Raw genomic sequence first — 24,715 nt, forward strand, 5'->3', positions numbered from 1 at the left:
AGTGCACATGATTGCTCATTCACATTCAGATTTAAATGAAAGTTGCGTGAGATCTGTTTACACTTTGCAGGCCTATTTTGATGGCCAGAACAGAATCCAGTGGCTTTAAAAAAGGCACTTTCTAAAAAAGACTTAGGGATTGCTTATGAAAGTGACAAAATCTTTTTTTTTTTTTAAATAAGAACTTTCTGTAAAGGGAAACATGATTAGCTGTCATCAGACCTGCACTCTGTCCATCCCACCTCCAGAAACCACCGGTCTTTCAGGATTTTAAGGTGCATGTCGGTTGCTTTGTTCATCTGAAGACAAATCATACTAAGAAAACAAATGTTAGCACCATACACATGGAAACAACAGCTTCTGATTTCTGTCAGGAGATAACTGGGTTTTGAATCTGGAGGAGGTTTAGCACAGGTTACTACTGAACTTGTTCAGAGGAGGCTATAAAGTTCCTAGAGATTGGTGCTCAAGACCATTAAAACGTTGTTCGCTGCATCTCAGAAATACACAAACTAATTCACTGAGTAAAGCACCAGAACACTGCAGAATAAGGTATTTTACCCAATTTTTTAATATATTGGTTCATATATGAACCAATTAGCACAAAAAAAAAAAAAAAGATTTTTAGAGGATTTCTAAAATATAGACGCTTAAAGCAACTAGTAGAGCTCTAAGCAGTAAAGAAAGCAGTAAGAACAATGATTGCCCTCAGCTCTCATGAAATACTTAAGTTTCTTAGTGGAAGTTTAGCCACAAAAGACTTGACCTATAATCAGAGGCCCCATGATGATGGCTGAATTTGAAATGGATAGCTGCACATTCCCGAAACAAAAACAGGAACTGCAGGGTGGAGTTTGCTGCAACTGCTGATTATTTCCAAGTGACTGTTAACCGTGACCCAAGGAAAAGTTTCATTCAGTCCCATCTTTCCTGCAGAACACTAAATATAATTTCTCTCCAGAAAGGTGCAAGAACTGCCATGCCTCCTCTGCATAGACCAAGTTGCTAAACAAGACATACCAAAAAGTCTCAAACTATCCTGCAGCATTACACGTAGCCCGTTTCCCTAATTATTTTCTTGTCTGGAATTAGCCACGATTCTCCATGTCCTATTGACTGCCAGTGTACATCAGTTACACCTTGGAAAGATGGCTATTTCAGACAACACAGAACTAAATGAGCTGATAATTCTTTCAGCAGCTGAATTCCATGAAGTAAAATGCACCATCTGAGCATGCAGATATATTGGGGTTGTGTGATCTTACTTGTCATGAATAAAGCAACTTATTTGGGGTTACAGCAATACAATTTCCCAACTGTAGTTGTTGCTCATTTGGGTTTTCTAGGAGTAAACTTATCCCTCCTCCACCTTTCCAATATAGGAATATTTTTTCATCAAGCTGGAAGCCCTTTTAACACCACTGCAGGTAACAAGTCACGAACGTCTCTTTGCTCAGAAATTTATCACAAACAGATAGTAATAATAAATGCCTGCTTGCACATGTTATGAAATTTTTCTGCATGATCATATTCAGGGATGTCCTTATACCACAGAAAAAGCTAGGAAAGATCAGATTATTATAGAATGAAGAAAATAGCATTTAGCTACTCAACCTGAAACGTCGTATTACACATTTAAAAGCACATTACAAATCTGAGCTACCTGAGGAGCTTCCTACTGTTGGTATTTTGGTTCAAATTTATGAGCTGAACCTAAATGACTACATTTAAACATGCTATATATTTTAAATAAATAGAAGAAACCTCTCCCAAGTAAAAAAGAAAAAAAACAAAAAAACAAAAAAACACCACACTGCTTCACAGATTTTATTTTTCAATGGCAACTATGAACAAATTGATATTTAATGAAATGCCACATGATTGTCATACATTTTTATATTGTATTTTTCACAGATGCTGATCAACATGTTTTCTGCAGCCCATCATCTTGTAATAACTTCTTGCTATGGCTCATCCAGGAAGCAAAAAGACCCGTATTTTATACGGTTTTCTTTAAAATTGAAGAGCATGATAATCACTAAACAAAAGCTTTTCATGAGTGCAGGGTAAAGAGGAAATGAGAGCAAGAATTTGGATACTTTTTCATTTAACGTTTCTCTGGGGTCTCTCACAAATTGTTTAGTTTAAGGACAGGATTCCATATGCCTTTCTAAAATGCTGGACCCACAATTATGAGATTTGAAAAATCCACAGATCACAGATGCTTACAATCCTTGCTACAATAACCTACACTAAGTCTCCAGACAAGAACAGTATCATTAGGAAATTCACACAGAAAAATCAAAGAATCCCTTAAATCCTTAACTGCTCTTGTAAATAGTATCTTAACACGAAAATGTCTTGGAAACAGAGTATTACTGGGTATCTAGAAAAAAAATTAAATCCCAATAGCACAAATTAGCAGCAGTCTGAATCAGATGCAACAGGCGGCCCCAGATTCCCAGCAAGACGAACCAGATGCAAGACAAGTCACCCCTTCCTTCCCCTCTGTTTGACAAAAACACCAGAAGGCTAGCGCTCAAAATGAGTGATCCATCAACTACAAAAGAGAACATATGTTATAAAATAAATGTTAAAAGCAAAAAACAGAATTCTTAAAACATGGTTTTCTTCAATATCGCTTCTATCAGAAAATGCTTTTTGAATTTCAGACCAAGTACCTATCTTGTAGACAAAATTCACTGGCTGTACAATGCATGCTTCTTATCTTTTTTCCAGCCATCAAGTTACGTTAGAAGCTAATAATGTTTCATCAGGGGAGGATTTTGCTGTAGTTTCAGCTGTTTACTATGATTGCAAAAGGGAAAAGGTTAGTTACCTGAACAATTTTGACTGGTTAGGATTGTCACAAGTATAAAAGCATTAACGAATTTAACCTAGATTACCATATAGTTCCATTTGTTTCTACATTCAACTTGATTCTAGATAAATAGGAAAAACAAATGAGTATGAAGAAGACAGGTTTGAATTTTAATAGCATGAAGATGAATCAATGAATTCATTTGATTTGGGCTGAAAACGAAGATATGGCTGCAGCTTTAATTTAAAAGACAGCATCCTTCCCTCCCACTCATACCCTACAAATTCAGACCAGCATACAAGTATTTAGGTCTCTTATAAAAGAAGAGCACTGAGCCAAATTCATTGTTGAAGTCAGTTAATTGAATTATGTCTTTGCAACAGAACTTTACCATTACATTACCAATTACATTTACCCCTTGGTCCACAATTAGACCTAGCCATTTCTTGTTCAAAGACTGTTTATGCTAAGGGACGATTATTATTTTTACATTCTGTTTAATAAACATGTCACCAATAAACATTTCCATCTCGGAATTGCATTTTATCTTTTTTTTTTTTTTTAATGTTTAATCTGCAATAACAGATGACAGGGAACAAGTCATTTTTAAGCCATGTATACAGATCATCTCGCCTGTACACTCTTGTGATCCATGCCATGTGCTATGTTTTAAGGAGAGACACTGGATTTGAAAATCTGAACACTCTCCATTCATATTTATAATCTAGGTATCTTTTCTTCAATGGTATTTTCCAAACTATTTATTCTCCATTGACATATGATACACTAAAGTTTTAGCCCTTGGCTTTTAGCTTCCTTTTAGGCTTCCATTCCATCATATGGCAGCATGACACAGCCAGAAGCTAAGAATAAACAGCTGCATACTGAGCCAGCCACCCAAGATGACAACAAAAAAGCCTTCTCAGGACTTCAGACACTGCAGGACTAGCTCGTTACTTTCAACTCAGTCTCTTATATGCTGCTTCAGTTATTTTACATGCACACGTTTAATTCCACTAAACCAGATTTAGAGATGACTGTCTTACTCTCATGATGTAGCCTGTGTGTTTAGAATGGCTCTTGAAGTCATTCAGCTCCAGGGATAAAACCACATCCACTTTTTCAACCTATTTCTCCAAATTATTCAAATGCTGTCTGCTAAAAGTATATGCAGAAACTTCAGTTCTAAGTTCACAAACTACTGAGCTACGTGTTATCAAGAAAGCTCCACAAACGTGTTTTTAAATATAACTACCCTAAAAAATCATTTAATTGTTAGTATTAATGCAGCAGGATAAGCCTTTCCAGAACAACAACTTCGTGTAGAAATCCCAATTCACTTGACCTGCAAACAAATTGTTATTCCCCAGGCTTAGAACCTTTTCAAATCGCATGGAGTATGTTTCTGGAAGGACTTCAGAAAAACTGGAGAAAAAACAACATACTAGAGAAATAGGGAAAATATTAGAATGTTGTTAAATTATCCTTTAGAATGGAATTAAGTGTATTTCAACAAGAAGAGCTCACTGATGGAGTTGCTTAATAGTGGTGCAGATGTTTCTGCAGTTGAGGCAGAAAACGTACATTTCCTTTCCCGGACATTCTCTCAATAGATAACAGAAATACGATAGCAAATAAGATTTTCTTCCATTCATTCTCTCTCCATTAAGAACTGAAGAGCAACAGCCTTAACCTGACTACAGAAACCATTTAACTCATTCCAGCACTCAGATACAAGTACACTCAGCAACCAGAAAGAAGCCAAGGGAAGAGCTCACTTAAATTATGTTCCGAGTGTCCAACTGTGGGGTAGGTAGCAAGACAAAAGAAGATACAGATAGTGATACCTGTGAAAACTTAATTTAGGAGCTCTGTTGGCATTCAAGTACATGAATTCAGAAGAATTACTTCTGATATTATTTAAAGCTTAAAATTCTTATATTACTAAGACGTGATGTGTTCTTTCCTTATTCTGCTGTAAAAGTGGCTGATGATGTATGGCACTGATGACACGCCATGGGTCAGAAGCACAAGTTTGCCAGCTGAGGAGCTGCTAAAGCTGACATCAAATCACACAGAACCTAACTGCGTGCTCAGCCCTTAACAAGGGCTGCGTGAGGATCTGGGGAAATCCTGGCCCCTGCAAGATTCCTGCTCTTCTTGATTCTAACTGCCACAGAGTAGGACTTTTGGGCCCCTGGCCAGGTGGATTTATTGTATTACCTACAGGTTCAGGACAGTTGGCCACTCTAACTGTAAACCCAAACTAGATCCGTGACTTAATCCAGACAAATCTTTGTAAAGGCAGCAACATGTTTTAAATGGAGTGATAAACTTGAACCATGAAAAAAAGAACGTAAGTCTATTTTAATAAAGCCTTTAGAATAAAAAGCACAAATTTCTCCCATTTATTATCTACTATGTAAAAAATGTAAAGGTAGAATAAGAGTGACAGTTAATAAAAACATGCATTTTCCTCACATACTTGAGATTTCTTTTCCTCTTTTACATAACCTCTGTGTTGCCTTTTAAGTGATGCAGCTTTAAGCATTGGGTACATTCTCCAAACAGTTTTGACGTGTTTCAAGCAGTACGATTGTAGGAGCAGAGCTTTGTCGTCCCTTGTGTACATACACTGTTTGCAAAAGCCTGCCATACAGATGCAAATTATTAAGATAATACTGAAAATTTAATAAAACATTGTACAATGATCTTCTGCTTGATGTCCTACAGAACTCTACTGGGATTCAATTAGAAAAAGGTAAATGCATTCAAAGACAGGGTCTGGTTCTTTAAGCAAGAGATTCCTCTGTCAAATATCTTCGTGCTCGTACCCTCATTACTTCAGGCAGCTTCTACAAGTCATAAGATTAATTTTCTCTTCTAATTACCTGTTGGATGTACAGACAAGCATTTTACAAGTATTTATTAATCTGCTTGGCTTTGATCTAATACACAAGAGCCATTCCATCTATTCTGCGATTTATTAATTAACATATATAAATATACACTAATCTTTCATGTAGCTCACAATATTGCCTCTAAACACAAGAGGTATTTCAGAGGAGGGAAATTCTGGTGAAATAATTCTAGTTCATCATTCATACCATGGAAGTAGCCATCACCACCACATTCTGCTCAAAATGAGTGGCTTTTTATTTTTAAATATACTCCATAAACACACTAATACATTTTTTTAAGAGCCTTATAGAAGCCTCCTATTTTGTTTAAAAAAGCAGCAGAATTCTGTTAAAGACTGGGAAAACTGTTGCTTTTTAGAACTACCATGCTTTAAATATCCAAATCTGTGTGTTTTTTTGTTTAAATAGATTAACATTAACAAAATTGTACCGAGAGCAATAAACAGGAAGGAGCAAACCACAAGGTTCAGGTTTTCACTAATAAGTTACACTTACTGTACATGCTCCAAGTCTCAAGCCTTGTCAAGAACAACTGCCTCTGAATGCCCATTGCTTTGGTCTTTACCATACATCAGAACATAGCAAACGTTTATCCTTTCAAGCTTACACCATAATTTCTTGCCAAGTAGGACGTGTTTTGAGAATTCAAACATGTAATCAGACACATTCTTTTAACTGAGCCTCTACTTATTTTTGAGGGGTTTGTGCCAAGTTTTCTATATTAAGCAATTTGGGCCTTTCTAGTAATTTATGGTGCCTCTTTCTGTGATGAGCCAGAATTTATTCATATAAAACCAGAAAGAAAAGAAAAAAATAGAGCTAACAATGGCAAGAAAGCAGTGTCCTCACTTGACTGGAGCTGGGTGACACGTACTCCAGCAGACCTAGCCCTCACTCCTCACTTCAGCAACTGCTTGAAGACCATTCCTCAACAACTTTAACCCACAAGTGGGAATCCTGTGCCGAGTTTCAATTTTCATGAAAATATGTGCAGCTAAGTCATGAAAGCAAGAATTTATATTGGAAAGCTAACAAGAAGAGTCAAGGGAAGTTCTCACCACTAAGGAAAGAATGGGAGCTGAAAGTAAACATTGGTTATGTGCTCCAAGAAGAGACAGAAGAATTTCCCCTCTTGACAGCAAAGAAGGGACAGTTGTCTTTCACCACCAAACCCCCCCCATCACTTTAATATCCCAGCTTTATGAGCAAAAGTAAGGAATTAAATTTGAATGTAGACAGATTAAGGCAAATACATTTCAATTAGCATGAATTTTTTGCTGTTTAATATGTAATGAAAAATGCACAATCCCTTTAAACAAAAGTAAGAAATACACCACGTATTGTTTATACCAAACACAGTCGGGGACGTGAGCCTTTCGCCTGGGAAAACCATCTTCAAAGTAGCAACTGTTTTCCCAGCTGTGAATACTCCTTCCTGGGAAATCTATTCCTACCATTACAAAAATAATTTTCAAAGGAATGTAAAATTATTCAGCCTAATCTATGCATATCCGTATTTCAGACACTATTTTGTACCTTCTTAGACATGTCTGTTTACAAAAGGCCTGGTATTCTCTATAAACATTATATAGTGTCACAATTAATTTTACCTCTTAAATAAATAAATAAATGCATCATTAATTCAATAAAATAAGTTGAAGCAACTCTATCAATATTCTGAGTAAAAAGTGTTAGCGGGAAACAAACATTTCAGTCCCATAAGCAGCTGCCCTCTAAGTTTGTTTTCTTATTCTTTTTTCCTAATTTGAAAAATATTGCATAGATATTAAGAAAGCAGACAAACAGAGTGAGATCCCACACAGCAAGTCATAAATGCCAAGTGGGTTTATGGCTTCGTAATTTTTTCAGCTATCAAGACGCCATCCCGCAGAGAGGCAATCAGAAGCCAACGGGCCAGCAAACTAAGCTCTTTGTGGAAGAAAAATAAAGAATAGAAAAATCAACTGCAAGTAGCCCAAAGAGGAGAAATAGGCCCAACATTTCAATTACAGACTGACCAAACCCAGAAGACTAACAGAAGTGATCTAATATCCATACTGACATTTAACTTCACCATTCTGAGAAAGAAGAGACATTAATTTACCAGAGGTATCCGTTCCAGCAAAATGCTAACTGCTGATGTATCCCTAGATCAAAGGGGGAGGGGGGCAGATGAAAGATAGGGCAAGGATGAAAGATTGTGTCATCTTCTCTTCATAATGTGGATAAAACTCTATTTGCATGTTAGAGATACAAGCAAAACAGCCAAGAACAGTACAAGTCAAGATTCTTATTCTAGGAGGTTATGCTAAACAAAATGAAGCTTTTAGTAATTTATTTTCAATATATCAGATTGGTTTTCTACATATTTCTTAAACAAAAGTAAATACAACATAGTAAAGCAAAACTATACAAATGCAGAAAGAGCTGATGGTCAATTCACAACACAGTTTCCAAAAAGAAATTTTAATGTATAGAAGTGGATATATAGCAAATAGTGGTAGCCAGCTAATCAGAAGAACATCCTGCAACATCACGCTAAGTGTTAACTTCCCAACATTGTTTAGGATGGAAAAAACAAGACAAGTTATTTTGATGGTTACATGATCAGTTTCCTATTAAAATAAATGTAAAAAGACAGGACTTAGAGTTTGTTTGCAAATCATCCACAACCCATTATATCCAAAACAGACTTCAGTATGAATTAGTGGGTTTTCAAATAAATAAATGTATTTCCCAGTTACAGCTTTTTCCCAGTATCTGTGATCGGTCTTGTACCATGAATGCGTGGTTTGCATTCATTAAACATTCAAACTACTAAACAGTTACCTGATTACAAGCAGCATTAGAGATCACATCAAAGTAGCACTCTTAACTATTTCACCAAGCTCATGACAAAATGTTTTATCTCCATGGCATAAACAGCATGATTTTTATGGGGTTTTCCACTACTACAAGCAAAACAATTTTAAAGAATCATTCTTTGTAGCTTGCTTTGCTCTAGTACTAGTTTAATAACTCCTTATTTGTCTTTATAATAATCCCCAAAAGGAACAGAGAAACACTTTCCCTAGTAATTTTGCCATTTCCCATCTAGTAAATACAGCTTACTGTTTGGGCACCTGCACACTAGCCCTCTGATTAAAGAAACACTATGAGCTACTTGTTTATTTGCCATTGTTTGTACTATCTGTATGGAATCTCAAAAATTAAATTCCTTTCCCACTGATTTTGCCTTCATCTGGGGAAAATGTTGATTCCTCCTCCTCCAACCATTTGCAATGCTGATGATAACAAGAAACAGGCAAAGACTCATACTCTATTAGCATTATCTAAAATACCCGTCAACCATGAACAATGGGATTTGATTTATAAAGACTGACTGGCTCTTACTCAATTTTCCTTGAAGTTACAATGTTTGCTAGACTAAATTGGGAAGGAAGAGGAAATGAATATCGTTTTCTATGGATTAGCAAATTTGAGTCTCTCTTGCTTTAATAGATGATCAACTCTGAAAGAATTTTACTGTTCTGTGGAAAGCTTGCAGCTCTGAAAACAACACTGGAGAAACAAGATCTACTGTTAAATTATGAGGTTAAAAGATGCTTTGGTACAGTAAGGTCATTCTCAGTAAAACTCAAATAGCCTTTGTGAACAAAGCAACCATAACATGTTGTTCCTTGCCGACACTGTTGGAAGTGTCGGTACACTGTTTCGATAAGCTTTTGTGGCACTAAGGCAGCTTAAACTTTGAAGGGTGAAGAAATCCATAAACAGAAGCAAGACACGAGTAATTGCAAACAAGCACTTCTAATGCCTTTGTTATTTCAACATGACAGTTAACAATATTGTAAATATTCTTTTCAGAGAACTGAAACAAAATTAATTTGTCACAGACAAGGTCCACCAGCAAGTTCTTACTTAAAAAGCCAGTATTTAACTTCAGACCACCAGTCTAGACAGCACATTTTCAATCTCTTATTTTAATGCCTATAGTATGTGATAATTCAAAAGAATAATCTCCAACTATAGTAAGGTTTGACATGTGAGTACGTTAGTAAACTATAAAATCATTTAAAACCTAGTAAAACTAATGTCCAGGCATTTTAAAAAGCAATGTTAAAAATGTGGGTTTTATTGCCAAGTAACTAAATAAAGCAGTAACATTAGGGAGATCTGTCAAATAAAAACACAAGGCTGATTTAAGTTTAAAAATTTGTATCGTTCGGCTTTACTAGAGCTGTGTGGTTCTAAGATCATTCATGAAAACATTTTTATTGGACTTGAATTGCTCTTTGTTATTTAATGTAAACAATAGAAATCGAGTAGATGAAAATCAATAAAACATCAAGATTACTCAGAAAGGTCAAGTTGTTCCAAGGAAAAACGCTTTAATCTTAGGCTGGTGAGAATTTTTGAAATAAATTCCATAAAAGAATGATCAATGTATACTAAATTCAGTCACTTAAGACACATTTCAACGTGCCTGCCTGCAGCTCTAACAAAATCAATTAGAGATTTACGTTTTCCACTTTGGAGACTGAAAGTGCTGCAGTAAAATAGGAAAGAAGTAAACCACAGGGAAGTGAAGTGATTTAAGGAACCACTGAAAACTCCTGGCCACCAAAAGCAGTGTGCTATGCTGCTATCTTTTGACTTATTTCCATCACATAGGAGACTAACAGAAACTGGAACCTACCCATTTGTGCCTAAAGGCCAAAAAACTGGCTTTAAATCAGTGCATTAAAAGTCAGCCACAGCTTATCAGAAACCAGTTGTCATCCTTCAAGAATTTCTGTAGCTCTAACAAAATTTCAGCTTAAAGTAACAAAAAATATAAAGAAAATTAGACTGCAGAACAAACACTCTCAGCAGTTGCCTGAATCTTTGCTCCATCCAAGCCAACTGAGCGCTTTTTTCTGCAGCTTCAGAGTTCCTTCTGGTCTTCCCGTATATGTAAAGGAATTTTACCTTTTTTCCCATTACATTTTCCACACTGTACTATCATCAAAAGCATTTTAAAACCCAATGCCACTATGACTTAACTATTTCACACAAAGCTGAGGGTACACATGCTGAGTAATAATCATAAACCAGTAAACAGCTGACATTTATTAACTATTCCTGAAGTAAAATAGCTTAAAATCTGCTTAACATTTTTCATCCCCTACAGCCATTTCAAACAAAACGGGGTCTACTAACTTACACTTTCCTACTATCAACAGTCACAGTTTATAAAGCTGATGCCAAAAAATGGCTTCTCATAGACCTTATATGGTATTCCCTAAAACTAACACCAGATACATGTTTAAGCCACCCACTGACACCAACATTTATAGTTAGAAGAGCTGTTGTGCCTAGTGGTGTTCCCTAGTAGTATTAAGGAGCCTGCTTTCCACTTAGTATTTGCTCTTTCTTCCACAGTCCTACAGTCTGTGTGATGAAGGAGAACCAATTTGGGGGTTCTAAGATCTTACCAGTTGATACTAATCAGATGGTCCAAAAAGGCCCTGCTTGCCAGGGGTTTGAAGTCCTCTTGGGATTTTTTTCCACTTGTACATAAAATGCTTCAGAACTTCACGGGCAATAAAATTTTAATTTTGGCATTTCAATTTCACACTGTTTTATCCTGGAAAATTATTTCCACACAAATTGAATTATATTTCTGTGGATCTAAGTCTATAATATAGAACCAACAAAGGAAATAAGCGTTCCCGCTTACTAAGCTATAAATACAAGAATTTCCATTTTTGCTTTGATGTAGACAAAGATGTACTCTTCACCGACTTTACTTAAGCACCTTTCTGCTGAGATCTAAACAGCAAGAATTTATAGACTCCAAATAGCCACTGCCAATACGTCTGCTTTTCTTACACTGTCTCACAAACTCCAAATGTAATAGCTAGAAACACTTTTACATGAACACAAAAGCTCTCAGAAAAAAAATCAAGTATTCTTACCAATAAACTTCAATAAAGTGTAACAGTAAAATAAGAAGTACTACTTCTTAGCTACGATCTTCACTGAACTATGCATCTCATGATAAATGAGTAATACGTACCTTTTACATTTATTTTATGTTAGGTTAGTAAATAAGGAATGCTTTTAAGACCATGACTTAAAGTCACTCTTACAGTTCCTAAGGAAAATAGTTTTGCCTTTCACGCTCCAGTTCTCTATATTATCCAAACACTTGATGCTTTGATCCATGTTTTGCATTAACTTACTCAGAAGACCACAGGTACGTTGCCCTGCTTTTATATTGTTTTCTTCAGGGAAAAAAAGGCTTTTACTTTTAAGTTTCCACTTAAACAGTATCTCAATATCATTAATTTCATTCTTATTAATTTATCAAATATTCCGTAATACAGAGACTGCTGACACCTTCTGGCCACTTGACATTCTGACCAAAAATCAACAGGATTTCCATGAAATCTTTCATGTGCTTCCAACCCCTCAGAATCACATGAAGACTTAGGCTACGCCTATACTCCCATATGACAGTTGCTTAAAGGCATTTGGTTTCCCTTTCACTCACATGCTCCCACCCAGCCTCTGCCTTTCACAGAACCATTCAGAACAGAGACCGTGTACTCTGAGTGCTACAACCACACTCAGAAATCACACAGACCTCAAGATTTTGACTGAGTTTATCTTTTCATTTTCACTCTAGGTAGATCATATCCGAGGAATCACTGCACGGAATCTCGTGGTACGTTCAGGGTCGGTGCTGAACACCACAGGTAGCGGCACAGGTAACTGTTTTATTGAATTAAACAGCTGAAGCCGGGATGACCTACCTGCAGGCTCTCTTTCATTTTCTTTGGCTCACTTTCTGACTCCAGCTCTCCCTTGGGGGCCGCGCGCTGCTTTAGCTTTTTCCTTTTTTCCTCCTTCATTTCTTTGCTTTGCGTGTTCTTTTTTGCCATTCTGGAACAGAACGCTATGCAATTAGAAGCTGCCAGAGTGCAATTAGAACCCTTTTTATTTAATTGATTATTTTAAATGCCACTAGAAAAGTGCAATTAGAATCCTTTTATTTATTTTAAATAACTTTAATTTATCATAAATGCCAGAGAAGCATATACTGACAGGCCACCCTATAACCACAGCATCTCAAGAGGTACATCTGACTGCCTAACTGAAGACACTGCTGGCACCGAACCTGGGCCAGTCCGGCTGACTTTCCCCGTTCTCCTCAGGATCTCGCTCCGGTTGCGCTCCCCCCCGGGACCCCCCAGCCTCGGGGCCGCCCGCTCCCGAAGCCGGCACGGCCACGCGGCCCCGGCTCTGCCTGCCGGCGGCCGTTACTCTGCCTTTTACACCGGCACGAGGGCGTGGAGATCCCAACGGATCCCAATGGATCCCAAAAGATCCCAACGGCTCCCCCTCAGCCCCCCCCGGCCCGGCCGCCCCTCAGCGGCCACGCGCGAGCGGGGTGCACGCGGCCCCCTCACGCACCTCACACTCACGCTCCCCGCCGCAGCCCGCCCCCTCCCTGCTATTGGCTGTAGCAAAGGCAGCGGGCGCAACCGGTTGGCGCTCGCAGCTGCCAATCCCTTAGCTAGCCAATAGGAAGGCGAGGTGTGGTGTTGAGCGCCCGCTCGGAGGGAGCGTGCTGAGGGCGGGCCCGGCCGGCTTTTTTGTGTGACGTCAGCTCCGCGCGCCGAGGCCTCAGCGCTCGCCCCGCCCACCGTTGCCATGATGACCGTTGCCAGGGTGACGGCCGCCGGGCCCGGGGCCCACCGAGGCCTGCAGGCCCCGCGCAGCCCTCCCGCCCTGGCCCTACCACCCCCGGTGTCCCCCACACAGCCCAGCGCTGCCACCCCCTCACGGGCTAGCACAGGGGCTCTCGGCTCCCCAGGGACCAGTACCACCCACTTCAGTCAGCAGATCATAAGCGCTCTGCACCTGGAGCAGCCCTGTGGGGCTCTGAGGGCAGGGAGCAGGCAGCCGCTGAGGTGTGGGTGGGTGACAAACAGCGCCAAGCACACGGGTTCCTGGAAATGTACCGGCTTCCATTTGCTATAAATACTTACCTTGTGCACAAACATCTCCCCAGTGATTTAAAGGCAGGAATATTTACTGAAAACAAATGAGTCACTGGAGCATTTTTAAGTGACAGCCTGACACAGGGTTTTCAGCTTCCAACTGCTTTGACCCCAGTAGCTGAGGTGCCGGTTGTGGCAGCAGTAACTCAATATATTACACATACCCATGTGAAGAGGTAAACCTTTATACCTCTTTCTCCTGACCAGACTGGGGTCACAACCATTGCTGCTTCCACCTACCTGCTCCCCACACTATGGGGTACCCATCGCAGTACTGTCAGGACCCGCTGCTGCTCCCCCTGCAAACTCTTCCCACAGCAGGGTACACAGCAGAGTTTGGAAACATGTCCAGTTGTATATTATACAGAAAAATTATAAAAGTCCCATAACTAGTGCTGTCTTAGGGATGAGTTACAGCACTAGAGCACACAAGATAATCACTAGGTGGTGGTATCTAAAATTAGAGCTATAATTTAGGCTTTTGTTACAATGTGAATGGGGAAAGCATGTTTTCTATTTACAGTACCTAGAATAACAATTGTTTTATTACACATCCTATTGTGACACCCTGTGGTTAAACACAGTATTACAAATACTACCAAATCACTATTTAGACCACAGGATTGCATAAAACAAGGTTAAACAGAACTAGCAGCTGTAATTTGTACCTGACAGCTTTAGACATTCATTTTGGCCAGCTATGACCTTCCACATAGCTTTAACCATTCTCCAAAAAACATGTCAGTGGATGAGAAAAAAAAAATCACATTAGACAATGAGTAGTGCACATTTTTTTGTTCTGCATTTGCTAGAAATTTTATTATCTTTACCCTTTCTGATAAAAGACCTACAAGTCAATATGCTGGCCATTTGTGTTATTCCTGTAAGGGACCATAAATCTGCATTTCTTCAGGGAGCATTTGTAACCTAAGAATTAAGCCTCTTCAAATAGAGACAAGAAGCACACACCGTTTGCACAATTGCAGTAAGCCCCAAGGTTGTATAAACCACACGCGTTAACTGCAATCTTGCTCACATCTCTTGCAGTATTATCAAAGATTATTTTTTCCAGGCAGGTCAAGGAACACAGCATTCTCAACTACACAAACTGCTATTCCTGCCACCTCAAGAAAATGGGGTTGGGAACTCAACTGCAGGTGATTCAATAGACTGCAATTACCCATCCATTAGTCCTAAACCAATACTCCAGCCTACCAGCCCCAGCATGCAGAGGAATGGTTCCAATGACACATGAAATTGAGGTCTTGGCCCCCTGACATCATCAGTAAGCTTTGGCATTTTTCTCACAATTAGTTGGATGAGAGGTCTACTTAGATCACAGCTGGGGAATTAGCATTGTTCATTAACAGCACACTTCTATTTCCTCAAGCTACGGTACTTTGGGCCCCAAACTAAGCAGCTGGATGTTCATGCAGTTCAAAGAGCTGAGCCTTCAGGTAAGATTGCTGGTGAAGACAACAGACATAACAAAAATGTGTTGTTTAAGCCTTTCAGGAAGGGAGCAAGAGTAGGCTCCTTTGACAGTGCTGTATTTTGGCCTTATTATGTGGGACAAGGAACAGCTAATAGCTTCTGTTTTCCTTTTTGCCCCAACTGCGAGAAAATACCAATACAAGTCTAGATTTCTACCTTGGGGGCAATAAATTATGAAGAATTACGCTGTGCATGCCTCTGTGAGCACTATCCCTACAGTGAATTGCTTAGGGAGGGCCTAGAAGGACAGGGTATGGCTTTATAAATCAGTACTTCCAACAACATTCAGAAACCAAGAGACACCATAGAAAACTGACTTCACATTGATTTGTTGTTGTCAAGCACAATGCAGCATTGTGCCAGATCATTTCCAAAAGGATTGAGAGCTATGACATTCACATGTATTTCAGTCTTTCACCTTATGAGACTCAGTTTAGCCTTGCACAACCTAAGCAAAACAACCAGTTTCACCCTAATTTTAGTTTTTCTTAAACCACCCCCCAGTCTCCAAGTGTTTTTCATAGTAGGGTGATAGTTGGACCAGATCATCTTGAAGGTCTTTTCCAACCTTAGTGATTCTATGATTGTATTACAGCTCTTATTCTAAATATATAAACAAAGTTGGCTTAGAAAGGGTGACAGTTTATTAAATCCATAAGAGATTATACACAAAAATAAGTTACTTGCATAGAAAAAGTTTAAAGAGCTTCAGACAAGATTAACTGAAGTAGGCAGATGCTTGATCCAGTGTGAAGAGCTTCTATCATCTGCATCTGAAAGACAGAAGAGTAAACCGTAAGAGTCATTCAATTACAACTTGCAGTCAAAGGGAGTCATTCAAACCATGGCTGGGAAGGACTTGGGTCATTCAGAGATTTGCTATGCTTTTTCAGCATTACACTGAAGTACCAGTCCTCCGAAACTTGACCAAAGGCCTCGTTCTGGGCAGGTGGGAGACCAACCTGCTGGTACAACAAACAACTTAATGCCCTAATGCTTGTGTCTACATAGCCATTTTAATCCTCACAGTGTGGAGAAATAAAGATTCGCTTGTGCTGTCAGAAAGCTCTCTGCTATATTCCCAACACTGATCAAAGGTCAACTACAAAGCCTAGAGCAGTTAGATGTATGACAGCAGCACTACCATGCTGTGTTGACATAAGACTATTTTAAACCATCTCATCTCGTTCCACAGCTTATACCTGTTGTGCTGACGGTTCCCATTAGATGGCACTGCAATTGCTTCTGTTGACTTGAAGGCAGTTTGAGATGCTCTCATCAGAGCTGCATACCTACAAAGAAATATAACCAGGCTAAGCACCACTTAAGCATGCTTCCAGTAGTCTCACTCTTCCATCCAGTTTAATTATCCACATCTGGCACAAGTCTTACATTCCTACTGCACAGAGCAAGGAAGGTATGTCTGCCTGCAAGAGATGTTTTATTAAAGTTAAGCTTAAAATCAATACCTTGCCACAGTTTATTCTTGGTTAATTCAAGGCTCTAAGTAGGGCTCTAGTATTTAGATCAAGACATTAGAAGGTACTTGAGTTGGAAAGCACCTGTTCTCAGGCTTTTTTTTTTTTTTATTTTCAAAGAGCATGCTATCAAATTAGGTAAGGTTGGAAGAATTTTAGGAAAGCATTTGACAAGAATCTTTTTTTCCCCTCTTTGGCTCAGGCTTTCAGAAGTTCAGTCCAAGATTCAGGAGCTTTTTTATTGAAGTGACCAGTAGTCTACAGAATTTCTTATTTGTCTGAGCTTCCCACCAAGCCCTGAAGCTTCAGCTTAATCTCAAAGTACCACAGCTACAGCTTACCCAGCCTTGGAGATAGGGTGGCTGCTCCCTTTACAGTCATGGTCCAGAGGATGCCGATGCTTTACGCAGAAGTTCCCATTGCACTGTTCACAAACTACCTTCATCATCTCTTTTCTTTTGCAGCCTGGCTTTAAGCATTTGTTTGTGAAGATCTAGATAACAGAAAACTACATTAGCAATAGTTGGTTGCTTTCTGAGATCAGCTTCCAAGTAGCAACCAGGCTGAAGCATGAATGCTCAAGTGCTCTTAGAACAAAGAAAGAAACAGAATAAGCTTCTACACATTGTGCTGTCAGAAAACCAAGCTTCACAAGAATTAGGCAAGTAGCTTAGATTTCAACAACAGTTTTCTCACCTTCTCCTTTTGCTGTGCTGGATTGTATTTGCAGTCCTTATCCATGTGGGCTCCAACCACAACATCTGGTATTTCCCCCTTCTGTACTGGGATGGGTGCATTACAGAGTGGACACACTGGAACCTGCACATTCTAAGAACACACCACACAGATTAGAAGTCTGACCCGATTATTGTTCTGTCCTTCTCCTTTTCTTAACCATGTCTAATGATGGTATATTTATAAGTGCTTTATGTTCCACTCATTTACTAATGCTCTTAAAGATGTCCTTCAAGAAGGTAACTGCAGATTTGTAACCAAAAAGCCAGAAGTGTTATGCCAAGTAAGCTTGTACCAACATATTAAATAAATTCATTTTAAACGTGATTCTAGGCTTCCTGAAAATGTAGTCTTGAACACTACACAGCCCAAGTATGAGCTAGAAATTAATATTCAGCCCCACTTTTCCTATTTATCCTGTAGTTATCTTGTCTTGCAGCTCAAAAGAATATGGGCTGTAGAAAGTTTTGGGCAACACTACATTAAAGTATAAGGCACCTCTCTGTGGGAACGGGCAGAATAAGTGAAAGAGACTAGAATCCAGCAGTAGTAAACTCGCAAGTGTTGTCCCATTGCAGCTGAAGTTCAGCTCTATCAGTAGCTTATCTTGTGGTTCTCCCACCTGTTTTTATTGAAACCACAGGTCAAGTTTCAGAGCAGCCTTGCTGCATGACTTGGCAATTCTGCAGTGTCAATTACTGACTTATGTACAGGAACTTACTTTTTTGTAGGCAGAGCCACACTTGTGGTCATCATAACGGATATGGTCTTTGCAGAAGACCTCCCCACACGCATCACATTTCAGAGGAAGGAAGTCTGGGTAAGGAATGAAAAGAGAAAACAGATTTGTATACAGCAGAGCTAACAGCTTTACAGCACGCTTACTGAAGACAAATAAATCCTAAAGCAAATCATCATTTTGGTATAGTCACAACTCAGGTAACTCTAGGAAGAGCATGCTACTTTTCATAAGCACAAAGACAAAAGTTAAGATTGAAAACTTCCCCCCCCCCCCCCGTGCCAGGCTAACACAAACCACCAATACCCCAGGAGCTCCTAGAACACAACCTTTTCAAAAGGCATTAGCCAGAAGCTTGGGGTCGAAGAACAAAACCACAATCCTGTCTCAAAAGCCTTTTCCCTTCAAACACAAAAGCTCCTTAGGCTTACCAACAACACCCCAGCACGAAACGCTACAGCCTTAACTACCGCTCTTCCACGGGATGAATTTCGGAGGTGTTAAAGCCCTAATATCTGGCACTAACCAGCGTACCCCAATACGGACCAACCCCCCGCGTCTCACCCAGCCTCCTGCAGGCTGTCTCCGCGCAGTGCCGCCCCAGCCCCGGCAGCTCCATGACCGCCCGCCCGCCGCCGGCCCCGCCGCCTTTATCCCTCCCTGCTGACTCAGCCCCCGCCCGCTGCTGAGTCACGCTCCCGCCCGCCCCGGCCCCGACGATGACGTCACGGCGAGGAGAGCCAATGGGACCCCCGGGCCGCCGGCGCGGGTTGCTGCGCGCGCTAGGCGGGCGGCCAATCGGAGGGCGGGGGTGGGGTTGTGCTGAGTCATGGGGAGGTGTGATGGGGAGGGGCTGGGACTGGGCATTGAGATTGAGATTGGGGATTGAGGATTTGGGATTGGGGATTGAGATTGGGGATAGGGAATGAGATTGAGGATAGGGATAGGGATGAGAGCTGGGATTGAGATAGGGATTAGGGATAGGGAAGGGGATTAGAGATTAGGATTGGGGAGAGGTATTAGCAATGGGGAAAGGGATGAGAGTTGGGATGGGGATTGGGGATAGGGATGGGGATTAGGGATGGGCATTGGCAATAGAGATCAGGGATGGGGATTTGGGATAGGGATGGGGATTAGGGATGGAGATTGGGGATAGGGATGGGGATGAGGGTTGGGTTTGGGATTGAGATTGATTTTGGGGCTGGGGTTGGGGTTGGGGTTGGGTTCAGTGCTGGCAAGGGGAAGGGGTGATTTTGTCCCAGCAGGCTGATGCTCAGGACCCTGCAGTAGGATTTCAGCACACACCGACTGGTTTGGGTGGAGGAGCATTGGCTGCAGCAGGGGTTTGCATGAGTCAGCTGATAACAAGTCCCTCAGCTGGTCTCTGCTCCAAAACGGTCACCTCGCTTCAAGGAAAGCTGATCTGACAGGCAGTGGGAGACCGAGGTGTGGTTTAGAAATGCTGACCTTTCCCCTACCCATTGGCTGTGTGTAATAATGTTTACCTCATCGGCGGAGGAGGGACTATTGACTTAATGACACTCGTGACCAGGTTGAGAAATGACGGCATGTTGTCCCGTCTCTGCTCTCCCCAGAGAACACGTGGCAGTCCCGTATACACGGCTCAGATGCAGAGTGGAGCTGGGAGATGGATGAGGGGCTCTAGGAAGGTGTGTGGTGATGGATTGAAACAGCCAAAATGTGCTGTCAGAGCCCGGGAACAGTGTGTGCCACTCATCCGTCCTCCACATCGCCATGACATGTGGGGTTTGTGGTGAGGTTGTGGCTCAGGTGGCAGTGCTGGAGCAAGGGGCTGAGTCCTGTCCCTCTGCCTGGCATGGCTACAGGAGCAGAGCACAGATGTGGGAGCCTGACAGGAGGAGACCTCAAGTCATTAAACTCAAGCATTCCTTGAACACATGACTACTTTGTGTAATTCCCTTCAGGAACAAACCAAACCTAGTGTTAGCTCCTTATTCCCATCAGAAGGCTGCCCTACCTCACTGATCTCATGACAAAAACACATCTTCCAACTTTCCATTTTAAAAGTTTCCCTGTCCATCGGCAGTGCTGTCCTTGACTTTATGTAGTTTCTTCTCTCCACACCCCGTCTAGGTAAACAGCACTTGAAAAAATATCCAAATACAAACAACAACGGGAAGTCCAGCCATGCAAGAAACTTCAAGCCCTTTGCTCCACTAAACTTTTATAAGTCAGCACCATTACGCTGTTATAGAATACTCCAGAACTGGGGAAGCACAAAGAAAATCACATGCCCTACTGAGGTCACAATCTGCTGTTTTTTTTTTTTTCCCATACAAAGCACCTGTCCCGTTCCTGAGAGGACTGGGACCCCAGTAATCTCCTAAAGCAGTGGGGTGAGCTAGGCAGGAGGAAGAGGAAGGTGTCTGTGCTGCCAGTGGGTTCACAGTGCTCTGCAGCCGGGGGAACCGCTGCCGAAGGGATCATGTTTTGTGGTGGGGAAGGAGGAGTCTGTACAGATAACAACAGAAACAGCTCTGCACAGATTAGATACTCCTAAAGAAGACTGCAAATCCCGAGTCCAGAAACCCATATAGCACAGGCAGCCATCTTAATGGAAACGAGGATTAAAAATTAGCTGAGGTTTTTAGTGATATTTTTAGAAGTTTGCTCGTGAAGGTTAGGCTGCTGAGAACAGGAGGAACGTGCCCAAGGCCGCACTGCTCAGGAAGGGATCACACAGCGCAGCGTGTGGGTAGAGGCTGGCCGGCTCAGCAACATGGCTGATAGCTTGGTTATAAGTGCTTCGGGGAGAATTAACGAGGGAAATTGCTTGAGAAGCAGAATTTGATTATGGGCAGCCAACGTGGATTTGTGAAAGGAGCACTACGTGTGACTAACTTGCTGGTGATTGGGGAGGAGGTGTTGTTCCACGGCGTGTGGATTTTATATAGCCTGATCCCCAAAGGGAAGGCCTGGCCTTCACTGCTGCTGCGATGACACTTGGTGGGGTGGATGGGGTCACCTCACTCCTTGGCTCTGCACACTCTCCCTCTTTTTCCCTCCATCCCTTCTACTCCTTTTCAGTGTGCGGTTTGCCTTCAGACACACACTGCAGCTTAAAGGGGGAATAAAACACCTTGGAAGAGGCTCGCGCTCTTCAGCTTTCTGCATGTCAGCTCCTTCAAACAGGGCCCCCAAGGCTCCATTTCGGAGAAGGCCAGGAATGCTCTGCAGAAGAAGGAAAACCCCCTGGCAGCCTCAAACCTGCCCAGCACTGTCCTACAGGCCCGCTGGAGGCCAAGTGTGGAGGAACAGCCAAGGGAGGCTCAACCCGGCTGAAGGAGCACCACAGTGCCCAGAGGAGAGAGAGGAGGTCTTCAAAGACCTTCCCTGTCACCCCTGTTGTGGCAGTCCCTATAATGTGGCTAAGGCAATGTGTGTAATGTAATGTATGTAATGTGTAATGTGGCTAACAGTAATTAGATATATATAGTATAATCTTCAGCATGGAGGGAGAGCTGGAGTCCTGGTGGGTTCCATCACATCTCTGGGGCAATGTACATCCCTTCCCACCAAGCTGCATTAAGATGAGCCTGAGATGCCCAGGGCTAAAACATCCTGAGCCCACCCACCTCCTTTCTCCGTTGTGTGCTCAAATTCCTCCCAACACCAATCAGCACACACACACAAATCCCCTGTCCCTGGTGTCCCCAGGGCCACCTTGTCACCCACAGCCCTCTTGAGCAAGCCAGGAGTAGCCTGGTGACTCCATTAACATCCAGGAGGCTCCAGCTCACATTTCCCTCTTCCAGGTCTCTGAACTCCCATCCCATCATCCTGGTTTTTGGCTCATAATTTCATACCAGGCTTTTAAAACTGAATTTTATTTTTATTGCAGTGACCCCGCGGTGCTGCCAGATCCCTCTGTGGAGGAGACGTGACATCTCCATTACATAGCTCAGATAAGTGTCTTAAAGAGACCACACACAAAGGAACCTAATGGTACCTATTTTTATTAGGTTTATTACAGAAGGGGAAGTAAAGCAGGCCCATCTCCCCACAGGATACTCCGTTAACAGCAGCAGACAGAGAGGAGAGATCTGTGGAGGCGGATCAGTTTTCCAAGAATATTAGCTACTGCTGCTCTAAAATTAGAGTCTAGGGAGAGCAGACAGGTTGACATAATTGAAAGGGCTGTCTTATGGGATGACATAGTTAAACGAGCCCATGATCAGCTTTGGAGTGACAGCTCAGCGACTTCTTCTAATCCCCAAAGGAGCACCGAGTTGCGAGGCTGTGATTTAACTAGTCCTGGATCTTATCTTGTGATGATGCCAATATTATTAGAACCCATTTCTAAAGAGTTGTCTCCAAAATCACCGTATATGAACCGACTGCTTTCACAGGCACGTCTCCTGCAGCTCCACCTTCAAAGGCCATCACTTATACAAACACTTCTCTGCTGCCCGTCCTACAGACCCCAAACTGTCCCCATAGGCTGGGCTACAGGGGCAGACCCAGAAGCAGGATTAAGAACCTCATTTCAGGATGAAGCTGAAAAATGTCCTTGAGCTGCACATTTTATTCAACATAATTTAATATCAAACACAAACTAACAAAGTTAGAGGTGAAATATAATAGCAGGAACCCCATAAAAAGTAACCTAATCTGTAAGATAAATAGACAACACTTTAGCCTGGGGAGACAGCAAATAAAAGAGAAATATGAGCAGAGCTGTTCTCAATTCATAAGTAACTTTAAAGAGAAATAATGAAGATGACTTCTCCAACTTTTAATGTCCTAAGATCCTTCTTAGCAACAACAACAGGCATTTAACTGTTTCCTTCATATGGTCTCACTTCATAAGATGTCTTCAGACAAGTGGCCTGGACAATTCCCGTGAAAGCAAACACCCGCTGGCATGAGTGAGCAGAAGAGGGGCCAGAAATGGTTCAGATGGGCCAGGCTGCAGTTTCTGGAGGGCCAGAAGAGGTCAGGATGGAGATCTGAACCCTCATGCTGGTGGAACCTCCCAATTGCCAGTGGTGGCCACCTCCTGCTACTGTGTTTTAGGTGTAAAACTCAGAGCATCCATAGCTTTCAGGGTAGTATTACCAGATTTATTTTACTTTTTAGCCCATTTTTGTTAGTGCCTACTCTAACTTCAAAGACTGGGATTTTCCTAGCAGCCTAACACATTTAGGCACCTAAATCTCATTGTGTTTTGGGTATGTATCAGGCCTTAGGCTCCTTGGCAAATCCCTGCTAAGTGCCTAAAGGCTCATCTCCACAGAAAAGCACCAGATTTACACAGATATCGTTGTATCAGCATGAGCTCGTTTCTTCCATAGAAGAGTCTCTTGTTTAAACTCCTTTCCTAAATGACAAAGCAAACTGGAAAGAGCCTTGTCTGCTGGGTAATTTTCAGCAGTATGTACCTGTAGGGGAATGTTAAATTCTCTCCTTTGGTTATACTGAAAGTAAGCTTTGCTTTGTAGGCTGAACTTCTTCAATTAAAGAGAACAAGCGCTCCTAATCCCCTGCTCTCAGCCCTCCAGGGGAAACCTCAGGCCTGCCAGGCGGAGCAGATTTGATGTTTTAGAGGTAAAACCCACCATACCCTACCTCCCACCACCTCCCTGACACCTGTTACATATCCAATCTTTTGGAGCATGCAGGCAGAGAGGAAGGAAGATTTTCTCCTTCTTTAGCATCTTTGTGTACAATATAGGAGGAACAAAAAAAAACAGCAGAATCAAGCAACTTTCTAACAGCAATGGAGAAATAATCCACTATCGAGTGACTTCTGGTCACAGATTAAACATATCATACGGAATCAGCTGCAGAGACCTAGCAGAAAGCCAGCCACTGGTCTCAGTGACCCTGGGTTCTGACACGCCTAGTCAAATCCTGCCTAGTCAAAGCCCTGCTGGTTTTGATTAGCATTTCACTGAAAACTGACACACTTTGGGTCATACTTTTTCTTGCATCCAATACCCAGATTAGGGGTTAGGACAAGTTTTAGCTATTTCCCTCCTTTCCCATCGTGCTCCCTCGCCCATCAGTCCCCACCACCATCCTATGGTGGCTGTCCCCACGGTGCGGCCACATCCCAGCAGCACAGGGCAGGAGGTGCAGCACCCACAGGGTGATGCTCCCCTCGGAAAGGTGTCCCCCCACGGCAGGGACACAGCTGTGTGACACTGGGAGCCGCGTGCCACGAGGTGGCACCATGTCACTGCTAACCTGCGTGGCAGGGTCACTCCTGCAGCCAAGAGGCTTCTTCAAGACCTCACTAACCTGGTTGGGCTTTGCCAGGTTGAAATCCCCCCACTGAGCTTTTTTCCTTTTCATTTTTTCCCCAAATAACTGGATAGTCCCATAAGATGCAGCTGATGGAGGTGGTAGTGCCACCACCCTGCCCCATGGAGCGTCCTCCCTGCAGAATCACTCATCCGTGAGAGCCTCAGCATCTCCCACAGGAGCTTGGC

General features: G+C 41.8%; 2 protein-coding genes across 6 annotated transcripts in view; both read right to left on the minus strand.

Annotated features, from left to right (window-relative positions):
- Positions 1-13,460, minus strand: part of C15H7orf50 (chromosome 15 C7orf50 homolog) — a 128,176-nt gene extending 114,716 nt beyond the window's left edge. The window contains exons 1-2 of one of the 3 annotated variants that reach the window (XM_068699011.1): positions 13,204-13,460; positions 12,543-12,672 (exon numbers count right to left, since the gene is read on the minus strand). In XM_068699011.1, coding sequence (XP_068555112.1) covers positions 12,543-12,672; positions 13,204-13,445 — 372 coding nt within the window. In that variant the 5' untranslated portion in view covers positions 13,446-13,460. Of the gene's footprint in view, positions 1-12,542; positions 12,675-12,907; positions 13,046-13,203 lie in introns of those variants that run through there. The other 2 variants (XM_068699012.1, XM_068699016.1) reach the window with 2 other exon arrangements.
- A 2,448-nt stretch (positions 13,461-15,908) lies between these two features.
- Positions 15,909-18,933, minus strand: ZFAND2A (zinc finger AN1-type containing 2A). 3 transcript variants are annotated; one of them, XR_011101581.1, is made up of 7 exons: positions 18,804-18,933; positions 18,222-18,316; positions 17,462-17,593; positions 17,107-17,258; positions 16,680-16,714; positions 16,490-16,579; positions 15,909-16,060 (listed from the first exon to the last, which is right to left on the minus strand). XR_011101581.1 is itself a non-coding variant. In XM_068699023.1 (6 exons), the coding sequence occupies exons 1-6, from the start codon at positions 18,856-18,858 to the stop codon at positions 16,051-16,053; spliced, it is 534 nt and encodes a 177-aa protein (XP_068555124.1). In that variant the 5' UTR covers positions 18,859-18,933; the 3' UTR covers positions 15,909-16,050. The 3 variants fall into 3 exon arrangements, 2 of the variants coding, with proteins under 2 accessions (XP_068555124.1, XP_068555125.1); XM_068699023.1 differs by lacking the exon at positions 16,680-16,714; XM_068699024.1 differs by lacking the exons at positions 15,909-16,060; positions 16,490-16,579; positions 16,680-16,714 and having other exon boundaries at positions 17,103-17,258.
- Positions 18,934-24,715: the final 5,782 nt, after the last annotated feature.

This window comes from Anas acuta, chromosome 15 (genome assembly GCF_963932015.1).
Source record: "Anas acuta chromosome 15, bAnaAcu1.1, whole genome shotgun sequence".
NCBI lineage: Eukaryota > Metazoa > Chordata > Aves > Anseriformes > Anatidae > Anas > Anas acuta.